We start from the raw sequence: 20,707 nt of genomic DNA, 5'->3' as shown, positions 1-20,707 counted from the left end.
GCATAGTCTAAAAGTGTTTCTTTATTCTCATAATGAGTTATGAAGGTGCTTTGGGAATAAACCAATCAGAGTCTCATCTCCCTGTCATTTTAAGTGTGCATCACATGGCAGACTGTATAATAGGTTGAACAGTAGAGAGGAAATGGTCAACCTCACACATGAGCAGGCCAGCTACGGAACAAGCTGGATTCTAAAGCCTTCCCCTAAGATTAAGAAGGAATAAAAGAAGGTATTCATTCATATATTTTCCTTTAGCTTAGTCCCTTATTTATCAGGGGTCGCCACAGAGGAATGAACCACCAACTATTCTGGTATATGTTTTACTCCCTGCTCTTCCAACTGCAACCCAGTACTGGGGAACACCCATAAATTATTGCATTTACACACATACACACACACTCATACACTAGGGCCAATTTAGTTCATCACACTTATAGCGCACGTCTTTGGACTGTTGGAGAAACCAGAGCATGGAAGGAGGTAGTGTTTTTATATTTACATATACTATAATATTTAATTACATTTGAATCATTTAATTATTTATATTTAAATATATTTCTGTGTTGTTGCTCATACTGTACATGTAATTGGCAATATGTGCATGCCTTATGAACCCAACTATCACTCACAAACTCTTTAAGAAATCTGCACTATTTACTTTAGAGCAGCTTTAGTTTGGTCAATGGCACGACTAAACATACCAGCAATGTGCCTCAACACAGATCAGATACACTCTGGGAAGCACAATGGGCCCAAATGCATTTGCTATTTAAACAAAGTTTGAAAAGGTTAAAGGTTGAAACTACCAAAAAAACACTTGCGTTGATCATGGCACTGCATTGCAGCAAGTTTATGATAAGACCCTTAATGTTGAGAAATCCCTACCATTAGCCAATAAAGCATTAAGACCAGATTCAGCTGAAAACTAAAAATCTCTTTAACATCCAGTGCTGTTTCAGATTTCATTGTGGAGTCTGTGATATTTATTGTGTATGATAATATAAAATATCTAAAATGTGTCTTGAGAGTCCAAATGTATTGATTGCGTGATGAAGCCTTTTGGAATCCAATTAGAGTTACCTTATGCAAAAATGCTTGCTAAAAATGCTTGGTTGGACAAACCCAAACTTTGGATTAAATATTTGGTTTAAAATACTTTTTAACCCAATTTAGGGGCCTGTCCATAATAGGGGTGGGTATTATGAACAAATTATTTCACAGTATGAGTAGTTTTATTTCACAGTAAAGATATATTTCACAATATATATTATGTAAATAAGTATTTATTCCAGAAAAAAAGCTAATAAAAATAAACTTTAATACTTTTCATTAAATCATTAAAATGACTTGACTTGTTCTGACCTTGTTAAATATAGTAGGGATAAAAATATTGCAATTTTACCCATTTTTTTTAACTCCCTGAGCTGATGGTCTTTTCTGTTTGTTTGTTTTGTAAAATTACAGAGCCAAGCTTGAGATAAATTAAAACAGACTTCTGATTGTTTGACCCAAATTAATGCTTTATCCTAGACAGATATATATATATATATATATATATATATATATATATATATATATATATATATATATATATATATATATATATATATATTTTTTTTTTTTTTTTTTTTTTTTTTTTTTCCTCAGGGGTCAAGCACTAGGACCCAGCAACAGGCTGGTAGGGAGCAATTCATTAATTAATTTTCTTTTCGGCTTAGTCACTTTATTAATCTGGGGTCACCACAGCGGAATGAACCTCCAACTTATTCAGCACGTTTTTATGCAGTGGATGCCCTTCCAGCCCCAACCATTCTCTGGGAAAAATCCACACACATTTTTTCACACTCATACACTACGGACAATTCCCAATTCACCTCTACCGCATGTCTTTGGACTGTGGGGGAAACCGAAGCACCCAAAGGAAACCCACGCGAACACAGGGAGAACATGCAAACTCCACACAGAAACACCAACTGACCCAGTCGAGGCTCAAACCAGCGACCTTCTTGCTGTGAGGTGACAGCACTACCCACTGCGCCACTGCATCGCTGGACGGTTGGGAGCAATATTGTAAATAAATAAAGCAGATACTGAATTCAGCTCTGTATGTTTGGTGTCACGGTCAATAAGTCAATCCTTTTTTTTTCATATATTCTGACATATCTAAAACAAGAGTAAGCATAATAAGACATAACCAGGGCTGGAGCAAGCTGAACTGGCACTCTAGGCAATCATGCCGCCCCCACAGATTTTATGCTGCCCTGCTCCTTCATGAAAGTCGAGAACAAAAGTGAGGAGGGATGTCATATCCTCCTTAACAAGATGCCACCCAAGGGCGACCACCCATATTGCCTATGTCTAAAGTTGCGGTCACACTGCACTTTTCTCCCCATTGACTTCCATTTATACGCATCATAAGTTCGTGCATTAAGTTTTGCAGTTCACTGCGGTGCAAAGTTCAAGCTTGGTGAACTCTGACCTGCAAAATTGCATCACTTGGCTGCAAGAAACCAATCGAGGATCAAGGCATGACCTCCTTGTAGAGAAATTAAAAAATATGGACCAATCGCTCGCTTTTTTAAATGTCTAATCATCTTGTTTAATCCAACCGCTTTTCGCAGCACCGTACAACAGATTTTGGCTAGCTCAAACTGTAGTGTGACCACAGCTTAAATCCGCCACTAGACATAACATCTTGTTGTTCTTGTATTTAACTTCCACTTTTCTAGTTTAAGGTGTATAGCACCCACATGTAAATCATTTTACCGATTGCTCATTAGGACCTCATATTGTACACCAAGTTATTCTGTACTCACATTAGCATGTTCAAGTCATGATCCAAAACAGCTCTAAATCTAAATCACAGATAAATCATCAGATTGCTGATTTATTCTCACTAGAGTATAATTTAATTAGCAAGAAATATATTTACCATCAAATCTCTCTATGTTTGATCCAAATTTTGTTGGTATCCCTTTAAAAGAAATGCCTTGAATGGATAAACAAGTAGTTTGTTAAAGTCTACTAGACATTCTGTATTTTACCTTATGGCTTCTCTTCCATGCCATTACCCTAAATGTCCAAACTATAAAAACAGTACTGTGTAGCAACAGCTTTAGATATGTCATGAGAGCGCAGCAAACTGTATGTCAGACATACCGTACAATTAAACAACTAGAGTAGGACTACAAGCCCTGAGATTCCATTGGATAAATTCATACATCTGGATCACATATTGATGCACTTTAACAGGACAGCAGAGCTCTGTGCATATGCAACATGTCAGCAATTTTAATATCATTAACTTCATTTTTAAAGAGTTCCATCATCTTAGAGTACTCAAGTCTCTAGATAAGTTTGTCCATTTAGAATGGGTGGGTAATCTAGACGAACATTGTTTTTGAAGCAATTTTGCTTCTCGACAAGTAACTTCGACAAGTACAACCTGCCAGAGTTATAATTGAAAGTGCAACGCTTTCAGTTGCAATCACCAGTGTAGCTTGCTACAGATTTCTAGTCCATTCCTTGTCCAAAACTTTTGGAGAGACTCTTTCTGACTTATCCAAGCATTATTCATTGGTCTGAAGAAGAGAACCAGATGTCTTCTAGAGCTACCATCGCCATATTTCCATTATCAAGTTATCAGGGCACAGTGAACAGTTAAATGAACAGCAGAAATTGAGATTCTCACATCTCAGATCAGGGTATGGGCTAAACAAGGCACTATCCGGTATGTTATATCACTACACAGTTCCTTCTATGGATCCACCTGCAAACGGAACTCTTTATCCTCAAGTTTTGTCTCTGTTTCTTCCTCTTTGGTCTGTGGCGGAAGAGGCACGAATCCATTTTGTTTGTTGGGACTCTCCACAAAGAGAGGCAAGTTGGTGAGACTAATGTTGACCTCTTTCTCAAGCTCCTCATCCTCGGCCTCCTTCTTCTCTTCGTCCATAGGGGGAGTGTCACAGCTGAAGGAATCTAAGGCTTTCCGACCATCATCCAGGATGTTTTTCTTCAAATCCCTGTTCTTGTTCCGCTTGGCGAGTTTGGTGACTGAACCAAGCCGGTTAAAAATGTTGTCTTCAGAGTACGCCTGGCTAGGGTCGCTCCTGCGATGCTCGTTCTGTTCTACTCTCAGACGCAGGTTGTTGAGCTTTGTGTCGATACTCTCCTGGGAGGATGTCTTGAAGTTGGTGGCATCCAGGCTGTTGAAGGCAGCTCGTCGTTCAGGGGACAACATGTCGAGGGAATGGGCACGCTGGTCAAATCCCAGCTGCCTGCGCTCCATGCTGCGGATGGTGGCAGCCCTCTGAAGTTTATCGTGAACTTCTACACTGAGTCGTCGCCTGGTCTCACGCAGCTCCGCTCGAACATTGGCCTTCCACTCAGCAGCGTGAGCCTTAATTTCACCCACCTTCAATAAGAAGATAATGGTAAATATAACTGTACATTTTGTTTTCCTGCATTCATATTTACATGATTTTAAGAAGTATTTTTTGTCAATCAAATCATAAGTGAATTGCACTTAATACAGATCTGAAATGTTTTGATTTGGATCACCTTTAACAAGAAATAGCCAAAAACACATTTGGATTCCTCTCATAGTGTTGATGATGATGTGGTTGAATGTGCTCAAACTGCCACAAAAAAACACATATTTTTCAGCTATAAAGCTACTTCTAAAACTTTACTTGAGTTGATGTTGAAGCACTCCAACCAGATGTGATTTAAACTTCAGTGTTTGAAATTGTAAGTTTAGTTTGAAAAAAGGATGATATGCGCCATTTTTATGAGACCCAGCCAAGATTTCAATATTGAGTAAAATATACAGGCTTGGGATGTTTGCACTGCGTAGACTGATCATTAAATGGAATTTGCAAGAAGTATACTGTATAGAGCAGAAGTTTTCTTATTTCACAATGCTTTATTGTAGATTCTACCTTGTCATCCACCACGATTGGTCAATATGTACAACACCTGCACATTGTTGACACACACCAGTGGTCCTCAAGGACCGCACTGTGGACTAGGTTCCCAAATTGAACCCACAACCAGCTAAATGCGTAATAACACACACATGCGCTTGCGCTTTACACAGTTGAATGAAAGCCGGGAGTGCCCCATGAGACACATGACAAGAATTGAACAATCAGCTTCAGCTTCCATAGAATATACACATTTCAGTAGACTAAGGCCCAATCCCCATTTCTATTTTTGTACCCCTTCCCCTTGGCCTCTAAAACCAAGTGTGAAGGAGAAAAACTTCAAAAATTGCCCCTAAGTAATGGGACAGCATTACAGGACCTGCACTTGTCATCACATGCAGACATCCCAAGTCTCCCGGAAGTTCCGGGAGTCTCCCACAAATGCATAGAGACTTCCGGATGCCCGCAAATGAAAGATAACCTCCCGGCCAGAATTCACGAATATCCCGCCCGGTCCTTAAATACGTTGCACACTCCTCTCCATCGCATCCCTCCCAGCTCTTCAGGTACATCACTCGCAACTCACCCCCATCGCTCTTCAGGTATGTCCCTCGCGCACGCCCCCATTCAGATAAGTCGCTCACCATCAACTCCCGCAACCTCCCGCAAATCAACTCTTTCTCCACCAGATATGACTATTCCCAACTTGGGATGTCTGTCATATGTCGTCGCTTTGTCAAGCTTCATATGAAATCAGACGATCGTGACTGCTGTAGTTATTCCAGTTGTGTTATTTTTTAGTATTTATCTTCAGGAAATCACTGAAGGCATATACTATGTTATCATGATGATCTAATGTGGCAATAAGATAGTAACTATACTGTGCATTTACACACTGGCCATATTCGTCTATGTAAACACATAAAAACAACATTAACATTATAGCAGACACTGTAAAAAGGACATTCCCAGCCAATAGACTTTTCTGTCAGGGTATTCGAATGACATCGAGTGACAGAATGTTGTGGGACTGCTGTTATTATTAGGGATTATAGACAGCGAAATTTAGCTGTTTTTATTTTAGTGATTATTATTATTTTTTTTTTAAAGCATGACGGTAAAACACGAATGCGGTTATGAATTTATTAAAACATGTGCTTGTTTGTTCTTAAAATTTGTAATAATGAAAAAAAAAATACTAATTTGTCGATCTCCTTACTTCCGTGTGCAGCTATCCCGCTGTTGTATTCTGGGAAATTTTCTTACCCCTTGGTTTCGAGTGTGGTCCTAAAAAATCTCTGTTCGATGAGCTATATAACACTACTCCTTAGCCTTATGACCTATGTCAAGCTAAAGAGAATTGGGACACCAATTGGCAAGGAGAAAGGCTAAGTGGTAGAATTGGTATTGGGCCTAATTATCTCAGACGAACACAAAACACCCAAACACTGCACTGCTTTGTAATTTTCCCCATAAATAAAACCTGTATCAGAGAGACAGCAATGTTTTGAGGTCGATGGTCGTCTAGCAACCTACAAAACTCACAAACCCAATCCCCCTTCCTCCCCCTCTGGTCCGCAGTAAAATTGTCAAGTATTGACCAGACCACTGGCGTGCACAATAAAAAAAAAAAGAAAACATCCATGTTACACCTTGAAAAAACACTTTTGTTATACCTTAAACGTGTGAGTGTACATATTCTCATTACATTTATTATTAAAACTATTTAACACAGCATATGTAAACCCTGAAATAAATTTTGAAAGAGACATGATTATATTGTGTTCATATTGTCAAACAGGCACACTTAAAAGACAATCTTTTTTGTTTGACGATTTGTTTGGTTGATGAGGATTATTATTTTTATTAATATTATATTACATGTATCAAGATCTATCCCATTGTTTATTCCTTATCTACTCCTAAAAAAAATAATTAATAATACAAAGCATGCCAATATATGTTCACTATTCTAGATATTCTGTTTATTTACATTTATGTTTTTATTAGTTAATTTTGAGAAAATTAATCAAAATAATACAATTGACCATTATATCATTTAGGTCAGGGGTGTCCTGGAGGGTCGGTGTCCTGCAAAGTTTAGTTCCAACCCCAATTAGTCACACCTGAACCAGCTTATCAAGCTCATTCTAGGTATACTAGAAATTTCCAGGCAGCTTGTGTTAAAGGAGGATGAATAACTATACTATGCAGGACACTGACCTATCAGGCCTGAGTTTGGACACCCCAGGTTTAGGTTGAAAAGCTTGGCTTAAAAACTCAAAATAAATGCACTGCTATCAAAAATCTCACCTCCATTTTTGTCTTTTTAGAGAGCACCCTCAGCCAGTCTCCAATCATGCTTAAAACTGCTGCAAAGTAAGCCAGTCCAACCAGGATCCAGAACCACACCAGCGGCCTGTACCACTTGCGATACTCTATTCGTCTATTGCCTCCTGTAAGAGAAGCAGAAATGACACTTTCATTTCAGAGGAGGATGCATTTGATTGTCTTTTAAACCTACAAGCGACTATTTTAGAGGAATACATCAAGCCCCCCTTTCAAATCCATGTAAGCTATTTTCCTGAGAACAGCAATCATACTCTTGACAATTCATGATGCCTGGAAATGCAGAAAGTGAAACTTTTTTCTAGACTGTGTTTTATACAAATAGTGAATTGAAAATAAAGAAAATCAAATAAATTGTGTAAGCAAAATAATTTGTACGTAAAATTTGTCTACCACAGTATAGACAAATATACACTATATATATATATATATATATATATATATATATATATATATATATATATATATATACCACAGTATACCACAATCCAACAATTCCTTTACAGGGATTCTAACTTCTTGTTCACTAAAGGCCCAATAGTAACTTTATATTATTAAATATTTATATATATTTTTAAATAACAGCAAGCATTTTTGTGTTTAAAAGATGTCTAATAGACATACAAATATATATGTCTTAGTATATGTCTTAGCGAAAACAAATCTAAATCTGGACTGTCAGTTGAAATCTAATAGATGTCAAACAATTGTCCAAAAGTTCACAGGGATATGTTACTACAAATCTGTGTATTTTGGAATATTGTTAGACTTTTAGACTATTCTATTAGATATTAATCCATGTTTTGTCTTTTAAACACAAAATAGTCAATAATTTTGTTATTTAATCAAATATTTTTATTTAATTAATATATTTAACACAATTTAACTATATTTTCCTTATTTGCTCATTTCCAAATGACACGTGAAGATTAAATAAACTCATTTGTTTAATCTTAAATTATAGCTAAGATACAACAAAGCAGTATCTAACAAAAGGGGAAGTGATCATAAACCATTTTTTAAATAAAACTTTAAATATGTTTTGTAATTTACAACTGTTGTAATTTCCACCAAAGATAACATTTTTCTAAATACATTTTGTTCAAACGTGTGTGAAGAAACAACAGCATCAGTGAAGCATTCTTGCAATGGAAGCAAACAAGCAATTACAAAGCATTTTAAGATGAAGGGATGCTCCTTGGTTTTCATCTGCAATAGCTAATGTAATGCTTTTTTGTGTGCAAAACATTTACCATCATCAATTATGTTGCTTGGTTTGTAGGTACATTGATTGTCAAGAAAAATATACAGCTTAAAGTGTCTAATAAGTTTGACCTTAAAATAGTTCATTCTTGTTTTTTTTTTTTTTTTTTTTTTTGCCTAAATAAAACAAATAAGACTTTCTCCATAAGACAAAACTATTATCAGACATACTGCGCTCTGTTAAACATAATTTGGGAAATATTTAAAAAAGAAAAAAAAATATTAAAGGGGGGCTAATAATTTTGACTTCAACTGGATGTTTTGTTGACCTGTGTACTTACATTATCCCAAAAGTTTTGAAGAATGTTCAAATCTTTTTAACTACTGATACAGACCGTGTCCTGTCTTGCCATGCTAATGCTGTCATACTCCCTCAATTTCTGTTTTTTTTTTTTTTTTTTAATAAAAAAACAGGGAAACACCACAAACAAAATGTTGTGTATTTTAATTAGACTGTCTAAAATGTTCTGTGTGTGATCAAACACAAGCAGAAAAAAGTGGTGGAAAGTGGCATTAGGACATAATGAAGATGCCTCCACACTTAGTCATGGCGTAATCAAAATGTGCTTTTGTTAGTTGTGAATATGCAACCGCTAGTGGTGGAATTGACATGCTAACCTAAATGTTGTGATCTGTCTATGCCAGCTGTTTCAAACTTCTCAAAAACTATTTCAATGATTTAAACTTTAAAGCTACTTCAAACTTTTAGACAAGGCATTCTCAAGCCACCATAAAGTTTGTATACGCAGTTTATTTTGAGTCATTCCTGGCATTCGGTAATATTTTAGTCCCCCATATTTTTTGTTAAGTTGTTGATGACTAAAATTACATTTTAAAAGCATTTTCCATTAATTTACTTTGTACATTATAATATTTTTTTTTTCATGAAAGCATTTTTAGCATAAGAAATATAATATTTCTGTCACAAACCAAGCTATTTGTCATGTCCCGAGGCACATCTTTAAAATTGCATGTAGAAAAAATTTAATGAAAAAAAAACACACTGTCTATATTTTTTACATTTATTTGTGTTCTTTTCTGGTGATGAATAAAAATACAATTAAAATAAAAATTTATATATTATAATATTTTATTATTATTAAGAATTTTCATTAAGAATTTCATAAAGAAGATCTTTTTCTGCTGCAGTTTTTATTTATGTTCCAGGAAATAATGTTTCAGACCGGATTTACCTGTTGCTCCTGTTTACTGTAGGTTCTGTTCATTAATATATTTGGTAAAATAGGCCTTTATCAGCATTTTTAAAGGTTATCAATGGTCCATTTACCTTTAGAAGTTGACTTTTTTGAATTCTGTTTCAAAATTGAATTAGTTTGGTTTAATGAAGTTTAAGTTCATCTCAGTGTGATTAATGCCTTTGCTAAATGTTTTGGTCAATTCTTAGATCTAATTTTAAATGATTAATTAATTCATTTTTTTTTTCGGCTTAGTCCCTTTATTAATCCGGGGTCGCCCCAGCGGAATAAACTGCCAACTAATCCAGCACGTTTTCACGCAGCGGATGCCCTTCCAGCTGCAACCCATTTCTGGGAAACATAAATACACACTTATTTACACACACACTACGGACAATTTTTCTTACCCAATTCACATGTACTGCATATCTTTGGACTGTAGGGAAAACCGGATCACCCAGAGGAAACCCACGCAAATGCAGGGAGAACATGCAAACTCCACACAGAAACATCAACTGACCCAGCCGAGGCTCGAACCAGCAACCTTCTTGCCGTGAGGCGACAGCACTACCTACTGCGCCACTGCGTCACCCCTAACTTCAAATTAATTAAAACAAATCAAAACTGAAATTAAAGTGTCACGTCAACCCTAAAAGGTTAGGGTAATTAGGCAAGTTATCGTATAACGATGGTTTGTTCTATGGTTTGACTATTGGAAAAAAATAGAGCTTAAAGGGGCTAGTAATTTTGTCCCTAAAATGTTTTTTTTTTTTTTTCTTAAAAATAGTTTTTATTCTAGCTGAAATAAAATAAATAATTCTTTCTTCGGAAGAAAAAAAAAATATTATCAGGCACACTGTGAAAATGTCCTTGCTTTGTTAAACATCATTTAAGGAATACTTCAAAAAGGGAAAAAAAAATAAAGGGAGGCTAATAATTCTTACTTCAACTGTATAAATCTAAAACATATTAAAAATGTTATATTTTAGCCATTAAACTGATTTGAGGGACAAATGAGCAATAGGTAAATGTTGGTTTTATAGCAAAAGCTTTGTAAAATACAATGAACAACTCAGTTTTGTCCGTTACGGGGTTGAGAACAATAGGTGTCCAAATAAAAATAAGACAGAAAATAATATAAAGGCTTTAATGCTTAAGGTGAGAAAATATGATTTTTTGAAAGTTTAAATTGTGCCTAATTATGCAGGTTATTTAAAAATATAATCAATACACTTTTAAAAATGAGTTTACTCAAGCTGAAATATTACAGAATTCTAAGAATGAACCTTTTCTAGTTTTCCATTGCTGTTTCTTGTGGTTTAATGGCCCGTTTCCGCTGAGTGGTACAGTACGGTACGGTACATGTCACCTTTATCAGGCTTTTTCCACTACCAAGGGTACACTATTGGTTGGCGTGGTGTACGACAGAAAGATTAAGTCTATGTCATTCTCGCTCGAATAAATGTCTGCAGTAAAGCTGTACAGGTCATTCACATATCATATGAGAAGCACTTCTAACAAAACAGATGCTTTATACAGATAAATACTTGTGTATAAATGTTTATTACTAACTTTTCTATCAACATAATTTGATTATAACTGCAGACCAATAACAGTGCGAAATAGCCTAGTGTAACATCTGCAATTATATAAAATAAATAAATGCTACATAAATGAACACATACAGACCCTTACAGTCTCCGATATGTCACCAATTACAGAAGAACTACACACAACATACGTTTAGGCCTTCTTTAGGTTCAAAAACAACACAAAATATAGCCCACAGTCAGAGCGGACCTCTCATCTTTGTCTGTAATCTTCACCAGCACATGTAGCCTCTGTTAGAGAGTATTTCTGTCATTCCAAGTTCCTAATAGTCCAAAAGGTGATTATAATATTTAAACATGGCAGTCTGTTCGTGATTCAGGTTGCTAAAACAATTAGCTTCTGTGTTTTGTCAGGCTTCTCCTTTAGCCTGTGATGTATCTCTTTAACCAATCAGCGTTCAGCTGCGCTTGTAGCTCCACCTTTTGGTACCCTTTCTTATATTTGGTATCCTTTCGCAAGGGTGCTGAAAAAAGTGGTACACTTCGGTTCGGTATGCATTTTTGAACCAAACCGTATCGTACCGTACCACACAGTGAAAACAGGCCATAATAGCACTTGTTGGATTTATCCTGGTCAGATGAAGTCTGAGCACTGAATCATACACAACTAGCATTATTCAATAACATCTGCTCTTTCTTTATCATCAATACTTCATCTCCTGCTTCTGCTCCTCTCAAGCTTTTCAGTCAACTCCTATATTGATAGGAGATTGCTAATTCAGTTGAACAGGTTTGGGTATTGGAAACTCTGCTGACTTGTTGTCCATATACCTGGAGAAAATTCCTGACAAGGTCTGGTGTCTAGGGCTTGATCTTATTTATCTGGCATGGAGAGTTTGATCTAATGATAGACATAAATTAACCAAACCAAAGAATACATAAACCAACCAGGTTTTGAAACAAGCACTTCAAATGAGCAATTTGTGAAAATGCCCTAAACATATTGCTGGAAAGACTTTCAGAAAGAAAAATGACAGAAATCCACAGGTCTACTGTTAGAGTGTGCTAGTGGGCAAATTACATGTAAATAACTCAGCCAGACATGTTGTTGTTGTTGTTGTTGTTCTGTTCATACCTGCGACATAATCTCCGATTCCAACAGTCGTGAGGGTGATGACCACGAAATAAATGGCCTCTAGCCCAGTCCATCCTTCAATGTGCTTGAAGATAATGGCTGGTATGGTGACGAAGAGGATGCAGCCGGCCAGGATGAAGAGCAGTGTAGAGGCCACTCGGATCTTGGTTTGGCTTATTTGATTGTGTTTGCGCTGGAGGGAAGGAAGGGGGTGAAATAGAGAGAAAACAAGAAATGCTATATCAACACGAACAATGAAGAGACACAGAACAACAGCCATTCTTAGTCACGCTAACAGGAGGTTCGTAGCCAGCAGCGGCCACATGTGGCATGAGGAGATATTTCGTGACTTTGCGAAGGTGACATGTGTTCATTAGCTCTCGGAAGGGCCTAATGATGATCTGAAGGAGACTGATTGGCTCTAATGAGGTGCGATCTCAGCTGGTTCTGCAGATGCCACTTGCTCAGCATGATGGAGCCTGCTGCTATCAGGAGCCCCGGTTCACTGTTTATTTACTAGACCCGAGCCTCTGCTGTGCAGGATCTGACTAACCTAACACAAACAAGGCCTGCGATACTCCTGACTAATGCTTCCCCCAGGAAGTCTTGGAAAGAAGTGACTTTGCATTTTGAAATATGATAAACATCTCACTTGGCATGCTAAGGCTAGGTTGAACATTATATTGGAATAGTCAACATAATACTGTAAGTTGTATTTGTTTAAAAAAAAAAAAAAAAAAAGTCACAGCCATGTTTTAAGCTGTGTCTGTACCTAAAGTCTGTGATGGGTACATATAGTATTCCATTTTCTGTGAAAACTTTGTCTGGCCGAAATTAGCAGAGTGACTCTGACTTTCAACAATGACTCATCTAGGGGTGCATTTCCCAAAACCATCGTTAGCCAACTAAGGTCGCAAGTTCCGTCGTTACAAGCATAGTTCGTTGATTTGTCATTTCCCTAACTCCGTTGTTCCAATGAACATTCGCAAACTGCGTCGCAAACTTCTGCGCTTGCAACTACACCTCTAGAGCTGTAGTTATAATCATAGTTCCTGGCTGTGTTCTATTCCCAGTTATCCCCCCTATGCCCTATCAGGGCTCAAAATTGCGACCATTTTGGTTGCATATGTGCTTGAAAATTAATCTATGCGACCTCATAATATATTTGGGAGCATTTGAGCGACTGCAGATTTTTTTCTAAAAACGTGCTAAATCGCTCTTTTCTGCCTCTATATTGGTTCATATTATCAGGTAATCACTCAAGGCATTCTGCTGTCAGATGACAGGGAGGGAGCTTTAATAACAGTGGGAAATGCAAATGGCTGAAGAGTGAAAAGCAGTTTTGCAAACCCCACCTAAAGTTGAGGCGCAGATGAGAGCGATCAGGTGAATGTTGATCTGCCAGCCGAGATCAATCAAGCACCCGAATCTCAATGCGTTGCATTCACTGCGTGTTTAGCGCAAATGTAAGCTATAAATGTAAAATCTAATACTGTACATATCATCGCCAAAGAAGCTCGCCTTTACAAAGTTTACACTGACACCGTGGCTTATAACAAAGAGCGGTTTTGCGCTGGTAGTCATCGCGAGAATCCTGCTCTGCCTGCACATATTTTGGTCCGGCAACTCGTCTGCTTTTCCACTAATGAAGAAAAATGAAGATCAGCTCATAACTAGACTGTACATTTAAATTGACAAACTGAAGCCAAAACTTTTAAAGAGTGATAAAAGTGAGACTTTTCTTACGTTCTTTTGTCCGTTCTTTCTTGAAATGTGTATTATTTTGCTATTTAGTTACTGATGACTGCTTTACAGCTTTCGGCATTGAATTGAATGATTTATTATTTTATTTGTTTTGTAGCAGAAATATTATTTATTAAATTGACATGCATATAAAAACAGTTGTGAAAAATAAATATGTCTAACTTTAATGGTTAATTTTTTGTTTGATGCAAACCATACATTTATTTTTTATTAAGTAACAGAATTTTACAGCAGATAACTTACATTCAAGCACATTCAAGGCAGTATCGAAATGAGGAATGTAGTTTATTGTTAGTATTATTGTCATTTTCATCATCATTAATATTCTATAATTATTTGACATACATATTGGAATTATTGCACACAAATATGAATGTCATCTCAGCATCAGTTAGATAGTTGTTTCTGTTTTTTTTTTGTTAATCCTAATTGATGATGTTTTCAAATAAAATAAATCTCTCAAAATACAATTTGCAATGGTGCTCATTCATTTTTGGTGGGCGCTCCTAAATTTTTTCTGGTGCTCCTAAAATTTTTCTGGCTCTCCTAAATATTTGAAGTTGGGAGCAACGGTGCTACCATGTAAAAAAGTTCATTTCGAGCCCTGCCTATTCATTTAGAACATTCTAATATTTAAACTTGGAATGATTAAAAATAAAAAAATGCATTAAAGTCATGTCTCTTTGGTGTATTTTACTTTTAAAGTATTTTAACAGTTCAATATTCCTGTTTACAATTGTGTTCTCTTCACAGTGCACTTTGAAAACATTGATGTTATTTGGAACACAGCCTCATAGGGAAAGCTATATGTGACCTATTATTTAAAAGTGAAATTTGTACTGTATTTGTACTGTATATGACATGGACCTGTTGGTTAGAACATTTCTGCAGTGGTTTGCATGTCAAATTGTAAAAGTAGACTTTTCAAAAAAAAAAAAAAAATTAACAATATCCTACTTAATAAAAATATTAATAATAATAAAAACAATAATAATAATAATTATTATTATTGTTATCATTGTTATTAGTAGTAGTAGTATTATAATCATCATCATCATTATCATCATTATTAATATTATTATTATTAATGTAGGCTTTTTTTTCATTTCTTAATAAATAATAAATATAAAATTTCATTTTTTAATAAATAGCCAAAAAAATTTTTATTTATTAATATGATATAAATATGATGTCAGAATACGTTTTAGCTTTTTTAAGTGATTTTGTGTTAATTTAGAATAGAATATGCAATGTTCTTAATAATATTTGTAAAGGAAACATTGGCCCTATATGTGCAATTTACATATATTTCAGTTAATATGGAAAATGAGTTTTTACCAAAACTAAAATTGTTTTTTCTTTTTTCCTTTTTTATAAAGCGCGTGCATGTAAAACAAAATAATTTGCACAAATAAATTTTGGGGTTCTTCTCTAAAGAAGTTGTTAGTCCACCCGGTACAGCATCATTATGGGCGTTTTACGTTACAACCAACATGGTTCAAGCGATGGACCTGCGACAGAGAAACTACGGCTTTTTAGAAACACTCGTCACTATATCGTTTTTTTCACTCGTCTACATAGTTCAGCTGCGAGTCACGTTATTTTTTGGGAAATGCACTCCTGATTTCAAATAAACTAAAAAAAAGGCAAAAGTGTCTAGAAAATGAGCCCACTTTATATAAACCTCTTGGCATTGTGTACACTGGTTTTAAAGGTGACATAAAATGAGAAACTGTTAAATTATGTATAAACTGTACAAATACACCTAGGCATGATTGCATAACAAGAGTTCAGTACATGGAAATGACATACTGTGAGCCTCAAACACCATTAATTCCTCCTTATATAAATTTCACATGAGCAAAAGGCCATAATAAACACGAATCTGAACATAACAGTGGCTGTTAAATGAAGCCCTGGATCATTAAAATGCATGGTCTCATAGCATTTGATTGGCCACAATATTTTATAGTGAGATAACAACAATGATACAAGTGTTTCCTTACATTTTAAGAAGTTCCTTACATTCCTTACATTTAACGCAGCTTATTGTTTTTACTTATTTTGAAAGTATGACAGGCAGGACAGGAGCTCTTGATAATGTGTAATGCGACAGGCACACAGCACCTAATCTCATCACAGTTCATCACAACACTAAATAAGGGGAATATGGATTATATGTTTACTTAGAACCTACTGAAGAGGCATAAGGTCTGTTTAATTGTATCTGTTGTAGGGATGTCCAAATCCGATCACGTGATCAGAAATCAAGCCAGATCACACGGTTTCGGACTTGATAGGAATCAGTTGTTACCTCTCGATCGGGACTCATATATTCTCAGAACTTTTCTAACACATCTACACATGTGGTGGCACAGAGTTAGACCTCTTTCCTGACTTCACAGAGAAACAGCAACAAGTGCGGCATGACATCACTTTGTTGCAGAGATGCTATTGGTTAAATGTCGACAAAGTAGTACACTGAAGCAGCTTGAAGTGGAAACCGCCAGTATGTCTGTGGTCTGGAGATATTATAAAGTTGATGATGACAACATTGCCATAGCAAACTGTGACATATGTAATCTTGGGATTGCCTGCCGGGTATATTAAGTTGAGGTGCTATTTGTTTTAATGTAAGATTTTTGTTTGTATTTACAGTTGCACTAAAGTCCAAAAGTGAAAAATTGATGTTATTTATTACTTGATTGTTCAAGCTACCTCAGAAGTGCTCTGTTAGTTAAATATTTGTGAATTAAATACAAAATAAGGGATACTCTGGATCTGTTTATTCACTCTTCTTTATTCTTTATCATGTATTATAAAAGTATCGGGTTGGGGTTTCGGTATCGGTAGATACTCGAAATCAAATGACTCGAATTAAAAAAAAACCTGATTGGGACATCCCTAATCTGCTGTTAGTTTAATTTGTTTATTGTGAAATTAGAAGTTTAAATTAGTAATGAGACAATGGACGCATATAACTGTTGAGTAAGTGTTGTAATGCATGTTTATGTGTCATGCCTAATCATTCAGCTTTTACTGTGATTTTATCGGAGTGAAAAGAAAGCAAAATTTTGGTCATCATTCGGATAGGGCCATAAAAGTATGATGATCTGTTCATGCAGAGGTTGAAACTGATTCCTGCCTTTGTTTACATATGTGTTAAATCCACAAAATACAAATCTAAATACATCAAGATCAGTCCCCTTTGTCAGGTAGAGTTATATTTTAGCCTATTTTACATACAAAGCATAACTCATAAATATGCTACTTGGTTGCTCACCTCAATCAGATGCTAACGTGACTTAATGTGACAAGGAATTTACTCAGGAATAATTTTATGAGTATATTTTAGCAAACATCACACTGTGTGAACGTCAGGAACTGACATGAGCAGCAGGAGCATGAAAGCAGACCTCATTAATATGTACATGTAAAAAAAAGTTAGAGAATTTCATCCTACAGCCAATTCCTAGGGCTGTAAATGGACATACAAAACATTTTCTGGATATGTTTTTGCACTTACCTAAGTCGCATACCGCATACAGTTTAAACATATTGTATTAGTGCATTTTCAGTGCACCTTTAAGATGCAATTTAACAAGTAAACAACACTAAATTCATGTTTAAATGAGATCTGAAATGTTCAGAGTTTGTCATGTTTTGAGCATTTGTTGAAAAAGTAGTTGACAATCCACTTGCTCAGATTGCCTTTGAATAATTTGTTTGAATGCATTCAAACAATTACAAATGGCCACCTACTCTCTGCCTACTGACTTCATTCTAAAGCATCGCAGGTGATGTTATTGAAGTGCTTTCACTGTCTAAAATTAAAAATATTAGATCTGAAAATCAGAAAAAGCCTATAAATACACCCACTCACAGGCCCTCCTGTCAAAGAACTCTAGAAAAGTGGTTGAACATGGACAAACAGATAGACCAAAACACTGCAAATGAGAATGTGTCTCACTCATCTACCGATCAATTAAAGCACATATTTAACAGGCATAAAGCCTTTGTTTCTATGCACTACAGTTCACTTACCCTGAACATTTTTTCCACTTTTGCGATGCTCTTCCCAAAAATAGTCCCTAGTTGATCACCGACACCAGCCAGCAGAAAGCCAAAGAGTGGGATGCCAAATATTGCATAAAGGATGCAGAAAATTTTCCCACCCTCTGTGCTTGGAGCAATGTTACCATAACCTTAGAAAAACAAGAGAGTGAGGTGTCAATAAACACAGCTGGAAAGAACAGTGTCATTAGTATGTCGCCTTACACACAGTATATTCAATGTGGCATATGAAAGATGTTTACTTGGTATTAAGTTCATGAGCTTTGCAAACCACAAAAAAAAAAAAATCTAAACAATGCATCACAAACATCTTTCATTTTTTCCAGATATCCATATATATATCCAATATGACCAAATATTCAGTCTCTGTGTTTAAGGGAGAGCTCACTGAAATATGCAATCTGCTGTTAAAGGTTCAAAAAACCATTGAGTACTTTTTAAAAAATTTTAACAGACTTGTGTGTGCTGAGCATTAATTAAGACAATGTTAGCAGCTGTTAGCTTTAATTGTGGGGAAAACTGGATAATTTTCAGCTTTTGTCAGCTAATTTCATCTTCTGGGTTTAAAATAATTTTTGGGGTGAGAACAAAATCAGTTCTGTATGGCGAATCTGCTAGAGGAGTGATGACGAGTCAGTTTCTCATTATTATTCATAGCGGAGTTTTCTTAACCTATAAGAAGACCCTGCTTCTTAATTATTCATGAGAGCATGTGCTTTACGAATGCAAGGCAGACCTGCCAAGCTGTGACACCTGATGACTGGGTGAGACGTGTGTCCACGTACGGCAAGCAGTATTTTGTCTATCATGAAGGGTCGTAACGTTATGTGATTGTTTACATGATTCACAGGGTTTGTTGCATGTGTTTCTCTGCGATGCTGTCAGGGCCAATACAGCAAAGCTGTTGGTTTGTAACGAGTATTTTTGAGCTGTACGAGAATTGGAGGATGGCGGATTTTGTCTTTTATCAGTTGAGTTTGTTACCATTCAGACACATTGCCTATTATCTGTGCTGCTGTGTTCGCCTATGTTTACAATCCTCCAGATTATCGGCAGGGCTAATGGTTAAAGATAGACAGGGCAAGAGAACACTGTGTCTGCAAACAGACCTGGGGATTCAGGAGAAGAGAAGTCCTACTCATTTATAGTCTTTACATGGTTATCTTTATAATGATAGAACAAATTATGAATATGTGTATATGAAATTATGAATAACATATGTAGCGGGGCTAAATGGGGGTTATTAAAGGGGTTAAATTACTGTTTATTTCTTTGCATTTGAACTCTGTTAACTATAAAATCATGCGTCTCCTACGGTTTGTATCTCATTTTGTGAGCCAACTGCAATCTTCATATTGACAACTGTGTTCTCTTCATAGTGCACTTTGAAATAATTATTAGCATTTTGAACATAGCCGTGGCTTATGATGAAAGGTGGGTGACCTATGGAAAGTGGAATCTACGTTATGTCTCCAAAGCTCATGAAAACAAAAATATGTAGCATACATAACAGTTTTAATTTATAGTAGCATAAGCTATTTATTAAGAAATGTATACTGTTGCATTAGGCCAATATGCTAGGACATTTCTACAGCGGTTTATATATATGTATATATATATATATATATATATATATATATATATATATATATATATATATATATATATATATATATATATATATATATATATATATATATTTCTTAATGAATAGCTTATATAATATATAATTTTGATGATTTATCTATGATATTAGAATAAGTGTTAGCTTTTTGTAAGTGGCTTTTATGTTTTAGAATAGAATATTGAATATTGTTAATATTATTTGTAAAGGAAACATGGGCTCTATATATGCCATTCAAATACATTTTAATTAACGAAATTAACAATGAGTGCATGTTTTTACCAAAACTAATATTGAATTAAAAAAAAAAAAATGTGTGTGTGTATAACAATAAAACTTGCACAAAAAAAGTCCTAGGGTATTTCTTTAAAGAAGTTGTTACTCCACCCTGTTTAGATCGTCATTATGGAGGCTTTACGTTACAACTAACGTGGTTTAATCAGTGGATCTGCAATAGAGCAAATACGGTTTTGGGAAACACTCTTCACTACATCATACTTTTCCCAAATGATGCATTATACTATGATAGGTCAGGCACAAGTTATGTCGTTGTTTGGGAAACGCACCCCTGGATCTTTATGTTAATTTAATTCAGTTTGACTGTTGTATTGGCACTTTTTTATAAACTGCTATTAGTTGCTAATAAAAGTAAAGATTGTTGTGCATCTTATTTTGTTAATATTTCAGTATTAGTGTTTGGGACTCAGTTTCTGAATGGTTTAGGCACATGCCACCAGTTTGGCTGTCCGAGCCTTACATCATAATTATTTTTTTTAATATTCACGGTAATATAATATACTAAGGTAAAATAGGGTGGAAGTTTGATA

General features: G+C 35.5%; 1 protein-coding gene across 1 annotated transcript in view; it reads right to left on the bottom strand.

Annotated features, from left to right (window-relative positions):
• Positions 1–1,642: 1,642 nt before the first annotated feature.
• The window catches only part of kcnk10a (potassium channel, subfamily K, member 10a), a 54,716-nt gene continuing 35,651 nt past the window's right edge, over positions 1,643–20,707 (bottom strand). Inside the window, exons 4-7 of the mRNA NM_001318375.2 lie at positions 18,227–18,387; positions 12,419–12,611; positions 7,239–7,381; positions 1,643–4,414 (exon numbers count right to left, since the gene is read on the bottom strand). Coding sequence (NP_001305304.1) covers positions 3,758–4,414; positions 7,239–7,381; positions 12,419–12,611; positions 18,227–18,387 — 1,154 coding nt within the window. The 3' untranslated portion in view covers positions 1,643–3,757. The remainder of the gene's footprint in view (positions 4,415–7,238; positions 7,382–12,418; positions 12,612–18,226; positions 18,388–20,707) is intronic.

Source organism: Danio rerio, chromosome 20 (assembly GCF_049306965.1).
Source record: "Danio rerio strain Tuebingen ecotype United States chromosome 20, GRCz12tu, whole genome shotgun sequence".
NCBI lineage: Eukaryota > Metazoa > Chordata > Actinopteri > Cypriniformes > Danionidae > Danio > Danio rerio.
This window is presented reverse-complemented; position numbering and strand designations above follow the sequence as displayed.